General features: G+C 35.6%; 1 protein-coding gene across 2 annotated transcripts; it reads left to right on the forward strand.

Moving 5' to 3' along the window:
* Window positions 1-386: 386 nt before the first annotated feature.
* Window positions 387-17,961, forward strand: LOC306873030 (uncharacterized protein). 2 transcript variants are annotated; one of them, XM_079422024.1, is made up of 21 exons: window positions 387-759; window positions 1,550-1,650; window positions 1,829-1,895; window positions 2,579-2,709; window positions 3,533-3,621; window positions 3,738-3,837; window positions 6,134-6,177; window positions 6,651-6,728; window positions 7,721-7,917; window positions 8,426-8,490; window positions 8,624-8,730; window positions 8,960-9,062; window positions 9,177-9,276; window positions 9,407-9,446; window positions 11,779-11,830; window positions 12,146-12,266; window positions 15,350-15,433; window positions 15,947-16,070; window positions 16,558-16,648; window positions 16,994-17,096; window positions 17,840-17,961. In XM_079422024.1, the coding sequence occupies exons 1-20, from the start codon at window positions 507-509 to the stop codon at window positions 17,066-17,068; spliced, it is 2,022 nt and encodes a 673-aa protein (XP_079278150.1). In that variant the 5' UTR covers window positions 387-506; the 3' UTR covers window positions 17,069-17,096; window positions 17,840-17,961. The 2 variants fall into 2 exon arrangements, with proteins under 2 accessions (XP_079278150.1, XP_079278149.1); XM_079422023.1 differs by lacking the exon at window positions 17,840-17,961 and having other exon boundaries at window positions 16,994-17,568.
* Window positions 17,962-19,145: the final 1,184 nt, after the last annotated feature.

The following is a 19,145-nucleotide window of genomic DNA, read 5'->3' on the forward strand; positions in this document are numbered from 1 at the left end:
TACTTTAGCAATGGCTAGCACCTTTGAACAGCCATAATCCTAAAGTGACATTTTCCTCTTACTATATATAGCCTTATAAACTATAATCCCAGACCTTTATGAATACTTTCAGATATTGTTTTATATCACTTGTAATATAGGCAAATATAATTTCTAATTAAACCTTTTAACGTGGTAAATATGGTGATAAATTTCATTTAGTATAAATGACAACTTTTCACCTAACCATACATACGTAAGTTAGTGAACAAACAAATATATTTTAATTATATATTTTTTTCAAATAAACAATTTCAGCTATTCTAATAGAATAATCTGTGGTGCATTAAATGCTGGGATTGTCATTTAGCCGTTAGTAGGAACCATGATAACACGACTTTGTCTTTACACGGATGAGATTGTTTGTGGTACGAGATTGTACTTTTGACTATCCAGTTTTGTAGTAGCCAAAGTGCACAACAGGCTGTTCACAGAAAGTTAAAAAATAAATTAATTCAACAAGAAACATGCAGAATCTCGCGCGCATATCCGGGAGTTTGCATCGACTGACCGTGAGAGTTTGTTCAGCCTCACCGCTGCCTTTCTGCAGGAATAATGTGTTATACTCACACAGTTTCAGTGAATGTGCAGCTGCTGTCAGATGTTTTAAAAGAGGCTCGCGTTACAGAAGCAGTGCCAGACATTGCGCCTCCTCATCAGCATATAAAACTGTTCGTGTCGGGTGTGCGTCAGGGTTTTGGGGTGATACTGCAACGTCAGGTATTTGAATAAAATTACTTTATATGATTTGACATTGACTATAAGTGATTATTCCTATGCATAACAGTTCTTGACTGACAAACGAACTATAAGCCTTTCAATGTGTAGTTCTTTAAATGACCACTAGATGTCACCAAAGCATAAAGTCACGCCTTTTCACTATTTCTAACCTCTCTGACCCCACAAATATTTGGAGTCTTAAAAACCACATTTGTTGTGTGAATGTGGTTGTGGCTAGAAGGGATACAGCTCCGACCGGAAATGAACAATGACATTAATTTTCTACCTATTAGATTGTGTTTTATTAACGTCTACACCTACCCCAACCCTAAACCTACCCCTTACAATAATGAAAAAATAGTAATTATTGTTGTACAGTGTGACAAAAATGTCTCTGTATTGATCTGCGCATGCCCAGTAGCGCCATACGTATCCCTTCTAGCCTTTACCTGTGAATGTCACAACATTCGATAAAAACACATCAAATGACACTAGAAATTTCTCCCAACTGCTCTTAAGCTCATTTTAGTGGATGTTTGTTCATAAAACATGTTGTACATTTAACATTTACTTTAAACGGCTATGTTTTGTCCTAAAAAGCTAATTGTGAAATATTTTGCTTGGGAAAGTATGCTAATGGAATAAATGCCACTTGATTTGATAATTAGTTTTTTATTCAGTCATACATTTCAAATTGTGGCTTACATGACCAATTGTTTGGGTCAGTATATATCTTGATGAAATTGTGTAAAAAATAACAATCGAACCTTGCAAAATCTCTTCCATGCAGTTCCTCAGCTCATATATGGTGGGAAATTGGATTTCCTTGTATTTGATTATCTGTCTGAAATCACCATGTCTCTGCTCTCAGCAGCCAAGGCTAAAGCACCTGTAAGATATTCCTCCATCCTAAACATTACCTTAAAGAGTTATTTATACCTGCTTTTGTAATAATAATGATAATAAATTCAGGGTGATTCTGTGATATTTAAACCTATTTTTGACTTTTAATTATATGCTTATTATAATATACACTTGGATTGACTCTAAGAATGTTCTTTTCTTTCAGAATATGGGATATGCTCCTGATTTTGTCCTTTCCCTTTCTCCATTTATTAAAGATATCAGCAAAAAAGGTAAACCTTAAAGTAATGATATAAGACTGTGACTCTTTTATGCAGACACATTTTATTGAGTAATGTTTAAATATTAAGTAATGTTTTTTCTAGGCTGTTTTATGTAATCTAATCTAACCTAATATAATATAATATAATTAGTGCTGTCAAACAATTAATTGCGATTAATCACATCCAAAATAAAAGTTTTTATTTACATAATATATGTATGTGTACTGTGTTTATTTATTATGTATATATAAATACGCACACATTCAGTATATATTTTGAAAATATTTACATTTATATACATTAACATGTTTATATTATTATATTATATATATTTAATATATAAACATACCATATTTTTCTTAAATGTATACATGCATGTGTTGTATTTATATATACATAATAAATATAGGCCCTACATAGCCTATGAAAACAAAAACTTTTATTTTGGATGTGATTAATCACGATTAATCGTTTGACAGCACTAAATATAATATAATATAATTTCATATAATTATTACGTTTTACAAGTACATTTTTCATTGCAGTATTTTATGGAGACACATTTTCTATTTTGCTTTTAATCCCTATATTTTATGGAAATATTATTAGATTTAGATTTTTTTTAATATCGTGAATCATGTTCATCGTCAGTCATTTCAGACACATTGAAGATGTGCTGTTGTGTCCTGCAGGTATTCGTGTGGTCAGTAACGCTGGAGGTGTCAATCCTCTTGCCTGTGGAGCGGCTCTAAAGGAAGTAGTTAAAAAGGCGGGACTTGACTTGAAGGTAGCCGTGGTGACTGGTGATGACCTGATGCCACAGGTAACTGAACTCAATTTATCATGTAATTCATGGGCATTTACTTGTCTCATGGGAGCTGACATGTTGACATCACATGACCAGGTGAATACTACTCATTTCATCTCAGTAAATAACCACCCTCTTACTGGACACTTTCACTTTTACTTTTAAGATTATTTAGCATGATGCTGCAGCCACATCACTAGGTGTCAGTGTAATCCAAGATGAAAATCATATCAGATACATACAGCACAACAAACAAAAAACTTGAATATTTATTGTCTTAGCATCTGAATTCAGTGCATATTGACCGATAGTTACTAAAGTTTTACAATATAAATACTACTATGCTAATTCTACTGTTCACATTAAATTTATCAAAATTGACAGTAAAGACATTTATAAAGGTTTCTATTTCAAATGAATTCAGTTTTTTTTTTACTTTCTATTCATCAAAAAATAAAGAAATAAAATTCTGAAAAATAAAATGTATCAAAGTTTCCACAAGAATATTAAGCAGCACAACTGTTTTCAAGATTTATAATAATAATAAATGTTTTTTCAGCACCAAATCAGTATATTAGTATGATTTCTGATGGATCATGTGACTGAATACTAGAGTATTGATGCAGAAAATTTAGCTTTGCGGGTAGTCTATAGTTAATAGTTCGATACTACTTTTTTGCAGTAATTGTTAGGGGTTTGTTCAAATTCCTAAACTAGGTATGAGTGATAGTAGCAGTGATGACTAGCCATAGCACTCATTATAGTATATCCTTACTGGGAAATGTTCAGACAGTGTTGAAATCTTCCATGTGATCTTCTGGTTTGTTGTGTATCCTAGAAAGACTCTTTGACTGAACTCAGGATGACTGATTCAGAGGGAAAGAAACCACTTCCAAAGACCGTCCACAGCATGAATGCGTATTTGGGGTATGAACTACAAGTTAATTACAGCGTGTCATTGGTTCAGTCTGTTATTCATGCCTGGAGGCGGACTGGTGGTTTGAGCATATGAGATTCAGCTTTCTTGTGTCTGTATGTCACAGCGCCCTCCCTATTAAACGGTGCCTGGACCTCGGGGCTGATATTGTAGTAACGGGACGTTGCGTGGACAGCGCTGTGGTTCTTGGACCGCTGATGCATTCAGTACGGTTTGTCACGCAAGAACTTTCTTTCTCTTGTGCAACAGCTGTTGTGCCTCATTCCTCCTCTGTGATGATGTGTTGGTAATTTTAACCTCCTTCATCGGCACAAAACAAAAAACAGAAGCAAGTAACGCACCAGCAGCATGTCTTTTAAGAAAGACCCAAGTTTACTTTAGCTTATAAAGGGAGATTTATAGACTTAATCCAAGAGGAAATTTACATTCAAATTCAAATCAGCTACCTTCGTTTTCTTGTTAAGTCTCTGTTGTTGCGATGGTTTTTAATAGTATTTCTGTATGTATATTTGTATATATATATATTTGTGCATATATATTTGATTTGTGTGTATGTGTGTGTATATGTGGAGATCAAAGTGGCGATCACACAGTGGAGATCAAAATTAGAAAACAAATTATAAACATTTTTCAGAAATAATATAATCTTCATTGTTAAAAATTTGAAGGAATTTCAGTTGGCTATACCATGTTAGTAGAACAGTGTTTTAACCAAGACACTTCAACAAAAACCCTTTATTTTGTGGAAAACACAGTGATCAAATCTGATGTACTCTTGGTCCACTCTCTTTCCTCAGTTTGGTGACTGTAGTGGGTTTCTTAGCCATAACTTTGTCACCAAAGATTTTCCAGAGATTTTCAATTGAATTTAGATCAGGACTCTGGCCCGGGCCTTTTCATTATTTCAGTGTTCTCAGCCTCAAGGAACTGCTTTACTCGTTTTGCAGTGTGACGGCAGAATTCTCCTGCATTAAAATTGCAGGCTGATTGGGAGATGAACTCAGTGAAGGAACTACATGTTGCTGCAGGAGGTTCTGATAAACATTTGCATTCACTCCACTCACACATGTAGCTGCATAAGAGGGCCCAGCTCCTGCTGTAGAAAACATCCTCCACACCATGACACTTCCTCCTCCACCTTTCACTGACTTAGAGAGAGATCATTACCCTGTTCAGTGAAGAACTGGCAAGCAATTCCAGCTGCAGTGTTGAACCGATATCCCACTGAGAGCCTCCACATTATCCTGTCCTCTCCTGCATTTGTCTTTTATGGATGACCAGCCTTTTTGGGGGACTTGAAGGAGTTAGTGACATTGTAAAGGTGCAATATTCTGGAAATTACAGATTTGGAATGACCAACTTCTCTTGCTACAGTATGGCTGCTATCGGCCTTCATCTGAACAACCTGCTGTCGGAGGGTTTCAGTCACTTTAGAACGGCTCACCTTCTTGCAAAGTCAGTGAAAATGGGAAAGTTAGGCTGCCAGTTAAATAGGGTTTGTCAAATAATTAAGGATCCAGGTGCCAGATTAACACCAATAACTGGGAGGTATCTGAAAGTGTTCTCTATTTTTGATCAGTGTTCTTTTTCAAATATCTCATTTTTATACTGTGTGTCAAGATATATAACTAACTCATGAAATATGCACTTTTACTCCTGTTAGCATAACTTCAAATAGGAGTAAGTGAAATTTAGGAAATTGTTGGTTGCTCTATAATTTTGATCTCCACTGTATATATATATATATATATATATATATATATATATATATACACACACGCATTTATCAAAAACATAAAATGTGTGAGTGTATGTGTATTTACATATATATATATGTGTGTGTGTGTGTGTGTGTGTGTGTGTACAGTGGTGGCCACGTCTCCAAGACGCTTGAAGAGACCTACCTGCAAAGCTACCTGAAAAACTATGCGCAAGTGCACCTAGGGCAAATCTGCTTTAAACGCAAAGGATGGTCACACTAAATATTGATTCAATTTAGTTAGAAGTTAATTGATTAAGAAAATCTATTTATGACATTATTTTTGACAGCATCCTCATTTTACAGCATTTTTACACAAGTGGCTAAAACTTTTAACAGTACTGTAGCTTTGCAGGTAGTTTCTTCAAGTCTGTCTCAGTTTCTTCATGTGATTCCAGACAGACTGGATGATGATCAGATCAGATCTCTGTGTGGAGCCCTGCCTGTTGTCAGACTCCTTGTGCAAACAAAAATCTCACTGGATTATTACAATTAATGGCAAAATGAATGTTTAGAAATGTTAACTGATATTTCCTTCTGGCACACTACAGCAAAAGACAGAAATAACTGACCATTTTTTAGCTGTTCTACTAATTTTGGCCACCATTGTATATACACACATACTGTATATACACACACTTTATTGCTTACAAAATAAATCTAGTGAATGTTTAAATCATTTATATAACTTTATTCAATGTGAAAAAAAGTATTATAACATTTTTGTTTGCTTTTTTGGACAGTTTGCATGGGACTGCAAAAACTATGACCTGTTGGCTGCTGGAAGGTACTGTAAACTCTATGAGCTCTTGAAACGTATGCACACACACACACACACACACACAAAGTGGGGACATTCCATAGGTGTAATGGTTTTTATACTTTACAAACTGAATGTGTTGTTGCCCTGCACCAACCTTACACCTAAACTTAGCCCTCACAGGAAATTGTGCATTTTTACGTTCTCAAAAAAAAAAAACTCACTTTGTATGATTTATAAGCGTTTTGAAGTCCTCATAAGTCACCTTATCCTTGTAATACCTGTGTCATACCCATGTCATTATACAAATTGATTACGAAAACGCGCACACACACACACACACACACACTGGTGCAATGTATCAGACAAGTTTGTCTGCTGAAAACACAGATCAGCTGAGGATTCAGCATAAGAATATTTGTGGTTAACCACATTTATGTTGTTCTGTTCCTGTTTTGATTGCTGTGAAATTTCATTAAGCTGATTTTTTTCTGTTGCAGCCTTGCTGGTCATCTGATTGAGTGTGGCGCACAGGCCACAGGAGGGATTTTCACAGACTGGCATATGGTTCCTGACTGGTAAACACTTAAAATCTGATATATTCATGACACATTTCACACACACACACACACATATATATGGTGCAAAACTGATTTTTTTTAGCATCATTACTTCAGTCTTCAGTTTGTTCTTGTGAAGTGTGGGGACATTCGATAGGTGTAATGGTTTTTATACTGTGCAACTGTATTTTCTATCGCCCTACACCTAAACCTACCCCTTATAGGAAACTTTGTGTATTTTTACTTTCTCAGAAAAACTCACTCAAGCCTTTGAAATATGAGTACTTGGCAAAATGTCCTCATAAGTCACCTTCTCCTTGTAATACCTATGTCATACCCTTGTCATTATACAAATGTGTGTCCTCATATGTCATTAAAACACACACACACACACACACATATATATATATATATATATATATATATATATATATATACACATATGGTGCAAAACCGAATTTTTTTAGCATCATTACTTCAGTCTTCAGTGTCAGATGATCCTTCAGAAATCGTTTGCTGCTCAAGAAACTTTTCTTATTATTATCAATGCTGAAAACAGTTTTGCTGCTTAATATTTTATCCTAAATTGTGATGTTTTTTTCAGGGTTCTTTGATGAACAGAAACTTCAAAAGAACATATTTATTTAAAACATTTTTAAACGATTATTTATAAATACTTTAATTTAAATATTTCATTGTTTTAATTCACAGTAATGAAAATGTATTATTGTGTTTATGTGCTTAATTGTCATGAAAATAATGTGCAAAAATCCTAATGGTCTTGAAAATAGGCTTCCTTCTCTTTAAGCAAGTGTTGAAATCTGTGTCATATTTCACCCCAAAATCAAATTAATCAGAAACCATCTGATGACACAGACATTTTCTTGACTTCTTGACACTTTAGATGTCTTGTATCCTTGAGTCTAAGATCACTTCTTTTTCTCTTCTTTGTTTTACTTTTACTTAATTGACTTCATATACATTCTTGCCTTATTTCATTTGATTTTCAGGGATAACATGGGCTTCCCAGTGGTGGAATGTTCTGCTGATGGTTCATTTACACTGTCCAAACCTCCAGAAACTGGTGGGCTGGTTTCATTTGGAACAGTGGCAGAGCAATTAGTGTATGAGATCGGAGACCCACAGCGTTACCTCCTGCCTGATGTCACATGTGACTTTTCCAATGTCACCATTACTGAGATACCAGGTCAGTCGACTTTTACTGGATTGTACATGTATGATTATTTCTGATATTCATGCGGTGGCATATTTATAGATATAATAATAGTAATATCTTCAAAATTGTGGAGAGATAACTTTAAGCAAGCCAAAGCTGTTTGATGACATTACTTATCTCCAGTAGAAAGTCCTCATGCAGTGATCAGATGGTTGCTTGTTTATTATCTCTAAATGTCTGACTCAGAGACGCAGCCCATTGACTTTACACCAGTTGTCTAGTCTGGCTACCTAATAGCTGGTTCTAGCTATCTGCTAAAACCTTTGCAACCTCTTTCATTTAACTAATGTTATTTTCTTTGTCACAAAACAAATGTTTTCTTTGTCCCCTAAACTTCCATCTCATTGTCTGTGTAATCAATAAGCTAATGTATGTACACTAGCTTGATTTGATCTGAAGTAAAACTGTTGAACATTCAAAACTCTCGGGCAAAGCTAATACCTTATAAATTCTCTGACTGGGCTTTATATGTATTTAGATGTGGATGGTGGAGCAGTGAAAGTAGATGGTGCCAAAGGATCACCTCCGTCAGCTGACTACAAGGTTGGCCAACATTTGGTTGATTTAAGTCAGTCATTTCAATTTAAGTTTAATTGTCCTTTTTTATGCAGTAATCGCAAATGAATAAATCAGCTGCTTTTGAAAATGGTTATTGTTTATATTTTGTCGTCTTAAGGTTTGTGCCACATATATGGATGGGTTCAGGGCAATGGCAGTTTGTCCTGTTGGTGGTCCGAGAGCTGTGGAAAAATCCAGAAGAACAGCAGAAAGCATTATTAAAAGGTCTGAGTGATTTTATAGGTGAAATAGTTGATATGTAATTTGTTGTTTTGAAAACAACACATTTTTGCCATTGGAATCAGCAATACAAGTTTGTATAAGGTCGATTACAATAACTAAGATTAAATATTCTAAATAAAGGTTGTTAAATACAGTGTTTAAAAAGTATTTCAACCCCACTAGAGCTTTAATGGCTACTAAAATTGTGCTATATTGTGAAATGTATCTGTAGGACCCAGCGAATTTTCAAACAGCTGGGTTTGGAGGACTATGCTGAAGTCAACATTCAAGTTCTGGGTGCTGAGGACACATATGGACCACATGCGGTCGATACAGTAGGCTGTCTGTTTCTGTTTTGTGTTGAAAATTGCATTTAACAATTAGTAATCTGTCCGTGCACAATTAGAACAAATAACCTGTAGCTTTTGAGACTGTTCTTTATTGTGCAGAGTCCTCGTGAGGCTGTGGTTTGGATGGCCGTCCATCACAAGCAGAAGAAAGCGTTGGAGTTTTTTTCCAGAGAGGTGGCACCAGCGGGAACAGGCATGGGTGAGCAAAAACCTCAACTCAGTTTTGTCCTACTCTGTTTCCAAACCACTTAAGTTAAGCTCCTCGTTCATTTAAAGCCAAAGACCATTTGAACAACTTAGGCCAATGTATAATTTCTTTCTTTCTTCAGCTCCAGGACTCACAGCTATTGTGGGAGGGCGACCAAGAATGTAAGTGTTAGTTAGCAGTTCTTTGAGTACAAAAACAGTTTAAACTTCACATAAAAGTGTACCACCAAATGATGCATGTCGGTCAAAGGCGAAAAGGGGTTTTCAAGCATCAAAACAACAAGAGCTTTATTTTGTCTTCATACATTAGAATGTGTCCTGTTTATTTTCATTTATTTTTTTGAAGGAACAAATAATGACTATCATACATTTTTACCAAGACTTTCAGTGTAACAGTAGTTTATTTACCAAAAAACCATGGCAGGCATATTTCGAGCATGAATCATTGATGATGACATTCAAAGTCTGTATTTAAGGATCATAGTGCAGCCCACAAAATCAAGTTAATTGTAATTTTAAATCTTTGCAGATCTTTGCCACTATACTTCAGACTACACACGTGATCAGAATTGTTGGTACCCTTGGTAAATATGATCAAAGGCTGTGGAAATAAATCTGCATTGTTAACCCTTTTGATGTATTATTTAAAAAAAATCACAAAAATCTAACCATTCAATGGAGAATAAGAATTTAAAATGGGGGGAAATATCATTATGAAATAAATGTTTTTCTCTTATACACATTGGATACAATTAACGGTACCCTTTTATTCAATACTTTTTGAAACCTCCATTTGCCAAAATGGTATAGGAGTTTTCTCCTGTAATGCCTGATGAGGTTAGAGAACACCTGACAAGAGATCAGAGACCATTCCTTCATCCAGAATCACTCCAGACCCTTTAGATTCCCAGCTCCATGTTGGTGCTTCTCTTCAGTTCACCTCACTCATTTTCTGTAGGGTTCAGGTCAGGGAACTGAAATGGTCTTAGCAGTAGCTAAAAAAAGCACCCATTTTTGTGTTGTTTTTAAGGTTTGTTTATGGATTATTGTACGGTTGGAAGATCCAAACATGGCCCATTGTAAGATTTCTAACAGAGTCAGTCACTTATTGATTTTTTATCTGTTGGTATTTGATAGAATCCATGATGCCATGTGTCTAAACAAGATGTCCAGGACCTCCAGCAGAAATATAGGCCCACAACATTAAATAGACAGCAGTATATTTCATTGTACACATGGGGTACTTTTGTGTTCACCAAACCCATCTTGAGTGTTTGCTGCTAAAAAGCTCATTTTTTAGTTTCATCTGACCATAGAAGCCAGTCCCATTTGAAGTTCTAGTCGTGTCTGATAACTGAACACGATGGAGATTATTTTTTGGTGAAAGCATTTTCTTTTCTTGATTTTTTTTTCTTGAAACCCTCCCAAACAACATGTGGTGATACAGGAGCTGTTTGTTTTTTCTGACCCCGAAAATCAACCTTTTTCTGCAATTCTCCAGCTGTGGTCCTTGGAGAGTCTTTGGACACTCAAACTCTCCTCCTCACCGTGCATTAGGACGATATAGACACACGTCCTCTTCCAGGCAGTTTCGTAACATTTTATGTTGATTGGAAATTCTTAATTATTGCACTGATGGTGGAAATGGGAATTTTTACTGTGCTCTAGCTCTTTTCTTAAAGCCACTTCACTAATTTGTGAAGCTCAATTATCTTTTTCTGCACGTCAGAAATATATTCTTTGGTTTTTCTCATTGTGGTGGGTGATTAATTTGGAATTAGTTTAAATTAATTAGTTTTCCCTCCTATTTATATTTCTGTGAAACAGGAAGCCATGGCTGGATAATTTCATGTTCATAATCGCGCTGATGTGCTCAAAATTAGTATAAATGGGAATATACTTCAGATATATTTTACTCATAAGAATTTCTAGAGGTACCAGTAATTGTGTCCAAAATGTATTTTAGAAAAAAAAAAACATTTATTTCATAAAGATATCCCCCCCCCCCATTTTAAATTCTTACCCTCCATTGAAAGGTTAGATTTTTGTGATTTTTTTAAAAAAATTGATAAAAAGGATTAATAATGCACATTTATTTTCACAGCCTTCTTTGATCATATTTACCAAGGGTACCAACAATTCTGACCACGTGTGCTAGGTTTTACCTATTTATCATCAGTAAGTTTTTAATGATTTAAAATATTTAAAAATTTAGTATGATCACCTTTTCTTTTATATATTTTAATAAGTACAGATCAGAATAAGTAGGATGTTTCATTTTTACATAGATATATATTTTACACTGAATGATTTTGTGCATTATTTCACCCATTTTTTTTTTTTTGAAACATTAAAGAAGACACTTTACTTGCTTTAAATATTCTTTCTATGTATATAAAATCACTTTTGTAAATTTAATTTAATGTGGACACCAGAATGGGACATATCATGTTTGGCCCATGTGTATTATTTAATATAAATTTTCTCTTTCTAGATCAACAGTGCTGAAACCTTTCTTTTTCCTGCACCCCAAAGCAGATCTGGAGGTATTGCTATTATTATTTTTTATGAGCGCTACGATAAAACCATATTTTATGAATATGGTAATACAGTGTCATAGCACGTGGTGAAATCATGTAAACTGACTCACATTTCTTATTGAGATGAATGAAAAAAAGTGGCCTGATTATCCTGAATTCACGCTTTATCAAAGTCCATCACTGTATACAACAAAATCTAAAAATTCATTAACTTAACAGGTCACTCTAAGTGAATTGGAGAGAATATGGAAATAGCCCAATTAAAGTATTCATGTGGATCATTGAATGAATGAATGAATGGGCCTTAATTGGTGTTTTCAGGTGCACATTCATGTGAATGGGGAGCTTATGGAGACACACAGAGAGGCAGTATCAGAGCCTTCATTAGCTGAAGGACAAGACCCCTCCCTCCACTCAGAGGAACACAGCCCAACACCCACAGGTACCCTGACAATTGTATGTAGACTACAAAATGTGTCAAAGTGTTCATGGAATACATAGGAAACTTAGTAGGGTAAAAAATTAATACTTTTATTCAGCAAAGATGCATTGATTAAATTGATCAAAAATGACAGTAAAGATATTTATAATGATAGAAAAGATTTCTATTTCAAATAAATGCTGCTGCTATTTAACTTTCTATTCATCAGAGAATCCTGAAAAAAGTATTGTGGTTGCCACAGAAATATAAAGCATTGACAATATTAAAAAACGTTTCTTGAGCACAAAATCAGCATATTAGAGCATGTGGCACTGCTGAAAATTTTGCTTTGCCATTACAGGAATAAATTGCATTTGAAAATATATTAAGTTATTTAAATTGTAATATTTCACAATATTGCTTTTTTTCACTATATTTTGGATCATACTGTATAAATGCAGCTTTGATAAGCATAGGGAACTTGTTTCAAAAACATTAGACAGTAGTGTACACAAGCATGTGGTCACCTTTAAGTTGAAACCTTGTATGAAGACAAAAAATAGGTTGTCTAAGCACAATGAAAAATGGTGGCAGCCCTGACTGTCAAGCTTCAGAAGCATGCACCACTTTAAAATTTAATGACAATAAATAATCCCTTGTAAAAAAAATAAATAACGTTCCCATTCATTTACATTGTAGCCAATGAATCCTACAGAAATTAGATTTCGGTAACACTTTAGCACAGGGACCAATTCTCACTATTAACTTGCTTATTAGCATGCCTATTTTTAATATGACAATATTCTACATTCCTAATCCTACCCAATGCCTAAACTTAATAACTACCTTACTAACTATTAATAAGCAAAAAATTAGGAGTTTATTGAGGCAAAAGTCGTAATAAATGGTTTGATAATACATTTACATTTAGTCATTTAGCAGATGTTTTTATCCAAAGCAACTGACATATGAGGACAATAGAAGCAATCAAAACCAACAAAAGAGCAATAAAAGGCAAGTGCTAAGACAAGTCTCGGTTAGCCCAATGCAGTAGCAAGCTTTTTTTTATATACATACATATGTATATATATATATATATATATATATATATATATATATATATATATATATATATACACACACACACACACACACACACACACACATGCACAAAGACAACAAGTGGGTAGAATAGCAGTCACAAAACATAGCGAGAATTGAACCTTAAAATAAAGTGTGACCTACATTTCTTACTTAATTCTATAGTACTTTGTTCAAAAAAATTTGACAAGGATAATATTGAATTTCTTTCCTTTCAAAGATGAGTTGTTCTCTTTTTCACAGAGAATATTTCATGCTTTGTACACTTTCCAGCGCTAATTTTTCCCAGATCAGCACGTAATGTGATTTTATGAATGTCAGACACTTTTGTGTATCAAAACAATTTTTTCCACACAGAGACAATCATTCAATGTTTGATATGACCTTCTTCAAGGTAGAGGTGGATGGAATATTTGAGCAACAAATTCAGCTGAGAGAACTGGGCTTAAGCCTTGTTTTAAGGCCCAATGTGATTGTTCTACCAAGAGGTGCTTTTATAAGTTGCCTTGCACTGGAATCCAAGGCTGCTTGTTTTCCCAGAGTCCTTTGCTTTAGGTTCTCTCAAAGGCACAACCTTTGTAGTGTACTGGCAGTGTTTGCTCAAGTCTTTTTTATCTATCTGCCACTTCTCAGTTGCACTAAACAAGCAGCTAAACCCTTTAAAAAATCAGGGACATCCTTTCATCGGATCTAGTGTTTGAACGCACGCAAGCGCGGACTGTTACGCACACACTCACATTCATTCACAAATACTTAAGGGCCATGCACGCAAACACAGGAGGTCTTAAATACAAATGAACACAATACAAAGCAACTCTGCACTTTTTCTTTTCACTCTGTTTCACTTTACTTCCCTCTCAAATCTGCACAGACACAAACAGACAGAAGAACCTGGAGCCACGGTCATTAGAGCATCACAGAGGGCTGATTGTAAGAGAGGCTTCTAATGTTTCCGCAGTCCAAGGGCTTTTTCTGAGACAGAAAAACTGATTATATGCAATGTAGCTAGTGATAACCAGATAAAAATTAGATTGACAGTGAGCTGTGTTGAACTTCAAATGAACAGAGCATCACTATTATTATTGGTAGTTCACCAAAAAATTACATTCTTTCAAAATTTACTCACTATCATGTGGTTCTAAACTCGTATGGCTTTCTTTTTTCTGTGGAACATGAAAACACTCATTTTGAAGAATGTTCGTGCTGCAATAAAGGTGCTTAACACCAAAAGCTCCAAAAAAGCACTATATTTTAGACAATAAGACAATAAGCAACCTTCAACACACCCTAAGAACTGCATTGCAACACCCTGGTAACTCCTAAAACACACTAGTGTCATGGTAGCTTCTTTCATTTTTTTTCAGTAAAACATACACCACTGGTTAAAACTTTGGGGTCAGTAAGACTTTTTAATGTTTTTAAAAGAGGTCTCTTGTGCTCACCAAGGCTGCATTTATTTGATCAAAAATACAGTAAAACAGCAGTGTTGCAAAATATCATTACAATTTAATGATATTTTAAATTTTTGTTTTCTATTTTAATATATCTATTTAAAAATTTAATTTAATCCTGTGCTGCCAAAATTTAATTTTCAGCAGCAATATTGAAAACAGTTGTGCTGCTAAATATTTTTGTTGAAACCGTGATACCATGTTTTTTTCAGAATCTTTCGGTGCATAGAAAATTCAGCAGAACAGCATTTATTTAAAATAAAATTGAATTATAAATGTCTCTACTGTCATTTTTTAAAATCATTTTAATGCATCCTTGCTGAATAAAAGCATACATTTCTATTAAAACCTTACTGACCCTAAACCTTTGCATGATAGTGAAAATGCTTATTTTTATTTGCTTATTCCAATTTAAATGATCAACTCGATCAAGCAGTCTGTAAGTTGACTGAGAGCAAAACTCTCTTTGAATAGGTTCAGATACTTGCTGTTAGTTCTACCTGCCAACTGCTGAATTTAATTACGCTGAGAACAAAATTGTCTCTCTCTCAGATCTGCCCTCTGGCCCGCATACCTTCAGACTGGAGGAGATAGCATACACGCGCAGTGGAGACAAAGGGGACTCCTCAAACATCGGTAAGTGTCTTCCCATGTGCTTTCACACGCAGTGAATATTTCAACGATGAGACAATTTGCTTACTGCATGTCAGTGTCATAACAAAAAAGCCATTTTGGCAGTAAATGCTGGGAAAAAACTGGGTCAGACCATGTTCACAACACTCTCTTGTGATGTGGCAACCTGCTCTAGTCTTAACTTCATCTGGACGGGTGGTTATGTGTTGCCCACAGTAGACTGGCAGTCTCTGTGTTTTTCAAATTAAACTACTGAAATATCAATAGGTCAAATCTATCTATCTATCTATCTATCTATCTATCTATCTATCTATCTATCTATCTATCTATCTATCTATCTAGCTATCTATCTAGCTATCTATCTAGCTATCTAGCTATCTATCGTTCCATCGATCCATCTATTATTCAGCATGATGGTATGAATCAAATATTAATGGTAGATGTCCCACATTTCTCAATGAATCAGTCTGTTGATCCATATGTCTTTAAATCTATGTGTGTAACTTCTGTTTTTAGGGGTTATTGCCAGACATCCACTGTATTTCCCCTACCTGAAAAAGTGTTTAACTGCTGAAGTTGTAGAGCAGTATTTCCAACATTTGATCAGAAAGGATCAGACTGATCTACCCTCCGTCATACGGTAAGAATAAAAAAATGTACTAGTAGACAATGTCCAGTGGTGAAAGATGTTAATGGTTTAATAAAAAAAAGCAAAGAGGTCCAATCTTGAAAAAAATATCATCATAAAACACATACTTTCTTAGTAGCTTACTTTTAAGAAAATCATTGCTAGATAAAGTCTTAAGCTCTACAGAAGTGAAAGTCACCCAAAATAAACATTGTAACACCTTTATATTTAGCTACTCCACATCTGTAGCCTGTGTGGCTTTTTAAAGACCTGCGTGTTTGTTTGAGGGAGAGAGAGCGCATGGATGCAAGCCTCTTGTTTTATGGGTTGGGGAAAACTCCTTTGGTGCCACTAATGAGGACCACCTCATGCTGAGGACCGACATGTCTAGGTGCCTGTCTGCGTGAGAGTGTGGTGTGAGCTAATGCACAGATGTGTGAAAACCAGGAGGTGATCTCAATTAAAATAATGTATTTCACATGTTTGTGGTGGCTTCCAGGTACGAACTGCCCGGCATTCATGGTCTGAACTTCATTCTTCCAAACTCACTTGGAGGGGGAGGGGTGGCATCACTGCGCAGCGACCCTCAGGTAATACATACACACATATTCATTCATACAGACTTGCATGAGCGTAGACACAGTCACTTCAGTGTGGGTCATTTTGAAGGTAAAAAAAACGATAATAAAACTAGGGTAAACACCTAAGTAATTTTAATGATTAAAAACATGCAGTCAAGGTACTCAGGGTACAAAGTTAAGACTTCTTACAAAAACATTTAAAAATTTTACCGACCCCAAATTTTGAATGATAGCATTAAAATTAACATTTAGAAAAAGACCTTTGAAATTTACCAGATATTTAAATCCCTCACAACATAGTTTTATGTCATGTTTTTAGTATTACTAAAAATGTGTTATTGTGTGTTTCTGCAGGGAAAAGCCTACGGACAAATGCTACTTGACTACAAACTGAGAGGCCTTCCTGATTTGAAATCACTGGTCGATTAAAATAGGAGAAGGACTGAATGATGTCAGGGTGTGTTCAGACTTTTCAGACATGTAAAAGTGCTATAAATAGATAATGTCAGTAATGTTTGAAAATGCCCAGATGGATTATATTATGAACTTTGCATGATGTAAACAGTGTGTTCCGTTTTAGTTTACGTCTACTAACAGTTCCCAAACTGTTCAAGCTATTCCAATGAATTAAAATGTGAACTTTTGTAACTTATATAATGGTGCCTTTTATCAGTTTTTACATTTTATTATGTAATTAACACTCATATGAAAAATTAGTAGTACGAATGAGCATTAAAAAATAGTATTTTATCAGAGAAAACTAAATAAAGAGCTAATTGAAGCTGAATGTCAGTTTTGGTGGGTTGTTGTTGTACATGCAAGCACTTTGATATGTAGTGAGGACATTAGAGAACGACGTCCTTTACTAGTTGTGTTGAGTTGGCCACGTCTAATAGGCGACGGCAAAACAATAAACCCTTGAAGTCCAGAGGCACAGCGTCCTCTCATTACCTCTGACCCCTATCGACACAGGAAGTCAGAGAGCAAAAGGTTTTTCCTCTTCTGATGACTGTGTTTATGTTTACTGTTGAGGATACATGTGTGTATTCTAAGAAAGAAGAAGAATTAGTTGTAATGCTGCAGGGAACAAAAGTACTTGATGATCAGTGAAGTAATGTTTTGAATGATGGTCGAAAATGTTCCAAACTCAACTACCTCATGCATTTTATTCACCGTGACGTTAACACATTCTTTTATCAGGTTTTGACCCGCATTAGCATGTGCTAACAGCATGACCTCAGCGGCGCAGAGTGATCAATGGCAAGTGGAAGGCGAGACGTGAAGAATCAGAATCAGAATCAGAATGAGCTTTATTGGCCAGGTATGTTTACACATACAAGGAATTTGTTGTAGTGACAGAAGCTCCACAGTGCAACAGAAAGACATCAACAGGACAGGACACAGATAATAAAAGAATAATATACAAATATCCAAATAGGCAATGTACAAAGCAGTAAAAACACAATATATAATATAGACAACTATGTAAAAGTTGTCTGAAGAGTTGTATGAAGAGTTCATTTGTCAACGGCCGACAGACAGATCCAGCAGTTCCTCATTGTGTGCATGCAGAGCTTCTTGGCTTCATCTCAATGCACCAGAGTGTCATTCACAACAAACACATATACGCTGACATAAACCGAAATCACTCTCTCTCAAAACTCGCACATTTTTCACAAGCGCATTCAGCTGTCACACACAGACGCTGGGATGCTTGGGGACAAAACAGGGAAGGAAGATAAATGGCTTGTCATTTATCACCCGGTATCTTTCAGCGCTCCACTGCTGTTCAAACAAGCAACAGCCTCGAGAGAGAACCGAATAATCACTAATCACTCAACATTCAGCTTTTGCCCTCACTGGGACACCTTTGTTACCACTGTGACACTGATTTCTCCTCCTGTCCATCATCGCTCTCCCACTAAACTGAACCACAGGGGGAGGGCGGCTTTTTGGGGCAGCTTTAATCCTTTGCTTTATCTCTTGAGTTAAGACTGTTTTGCATTGTTTTGCAAACACTTTACCACTTAAAGTCCTCTAAAGCTCAATGTGGGTTTTATAAACTTTGCATTATGGATTGTATGGAGCTGGAGTATTTGCAAGACAATCAGTTGTTTTCATTCCATTGACACACTCTGAGTTAAGACCATTAGTGCTATTGGTATTCATTAGTAGTGCCGCTGAACTCGTGGTGAATTCAGCCCATTTCTGTTTTGGAAATGTGATGGCTGTATTTCTGGGGACTTTTAATAAAGTGCTGAAATGTGCCGTGTCTGCACGTCCTGCAAACTGGTCTGTTGGTAAAATGAGCTCTTGTTTGGTGCGGTCGGGGTGAATGTATTGAGGACTTTAATTATTGCCACATGGCACGAACCAGCTCTCAACTTCAAACCACCGTTAGCCAAATGTTCTGCTCTCACTTTTTCCACATTCATCTACCCTGCATGTACATACATCAGAGAAAGTCCAGACACCCCTGGAGCTATGAGACCTTCGGTTTAACTAG

The sequence above is a fragment of the Barbus barbus genome (genome assembly GCF_936440315.1).
Source record: "Barbus barbus genome assembly, chromosome: 7".
In the NCBI taxonomy this organism is placed as follows: Eukaryota; Metazoa; Chordata; class Actinopteri; order Cypriniformes; family Cyprinidae; genus Barbus; species Barbus barbus.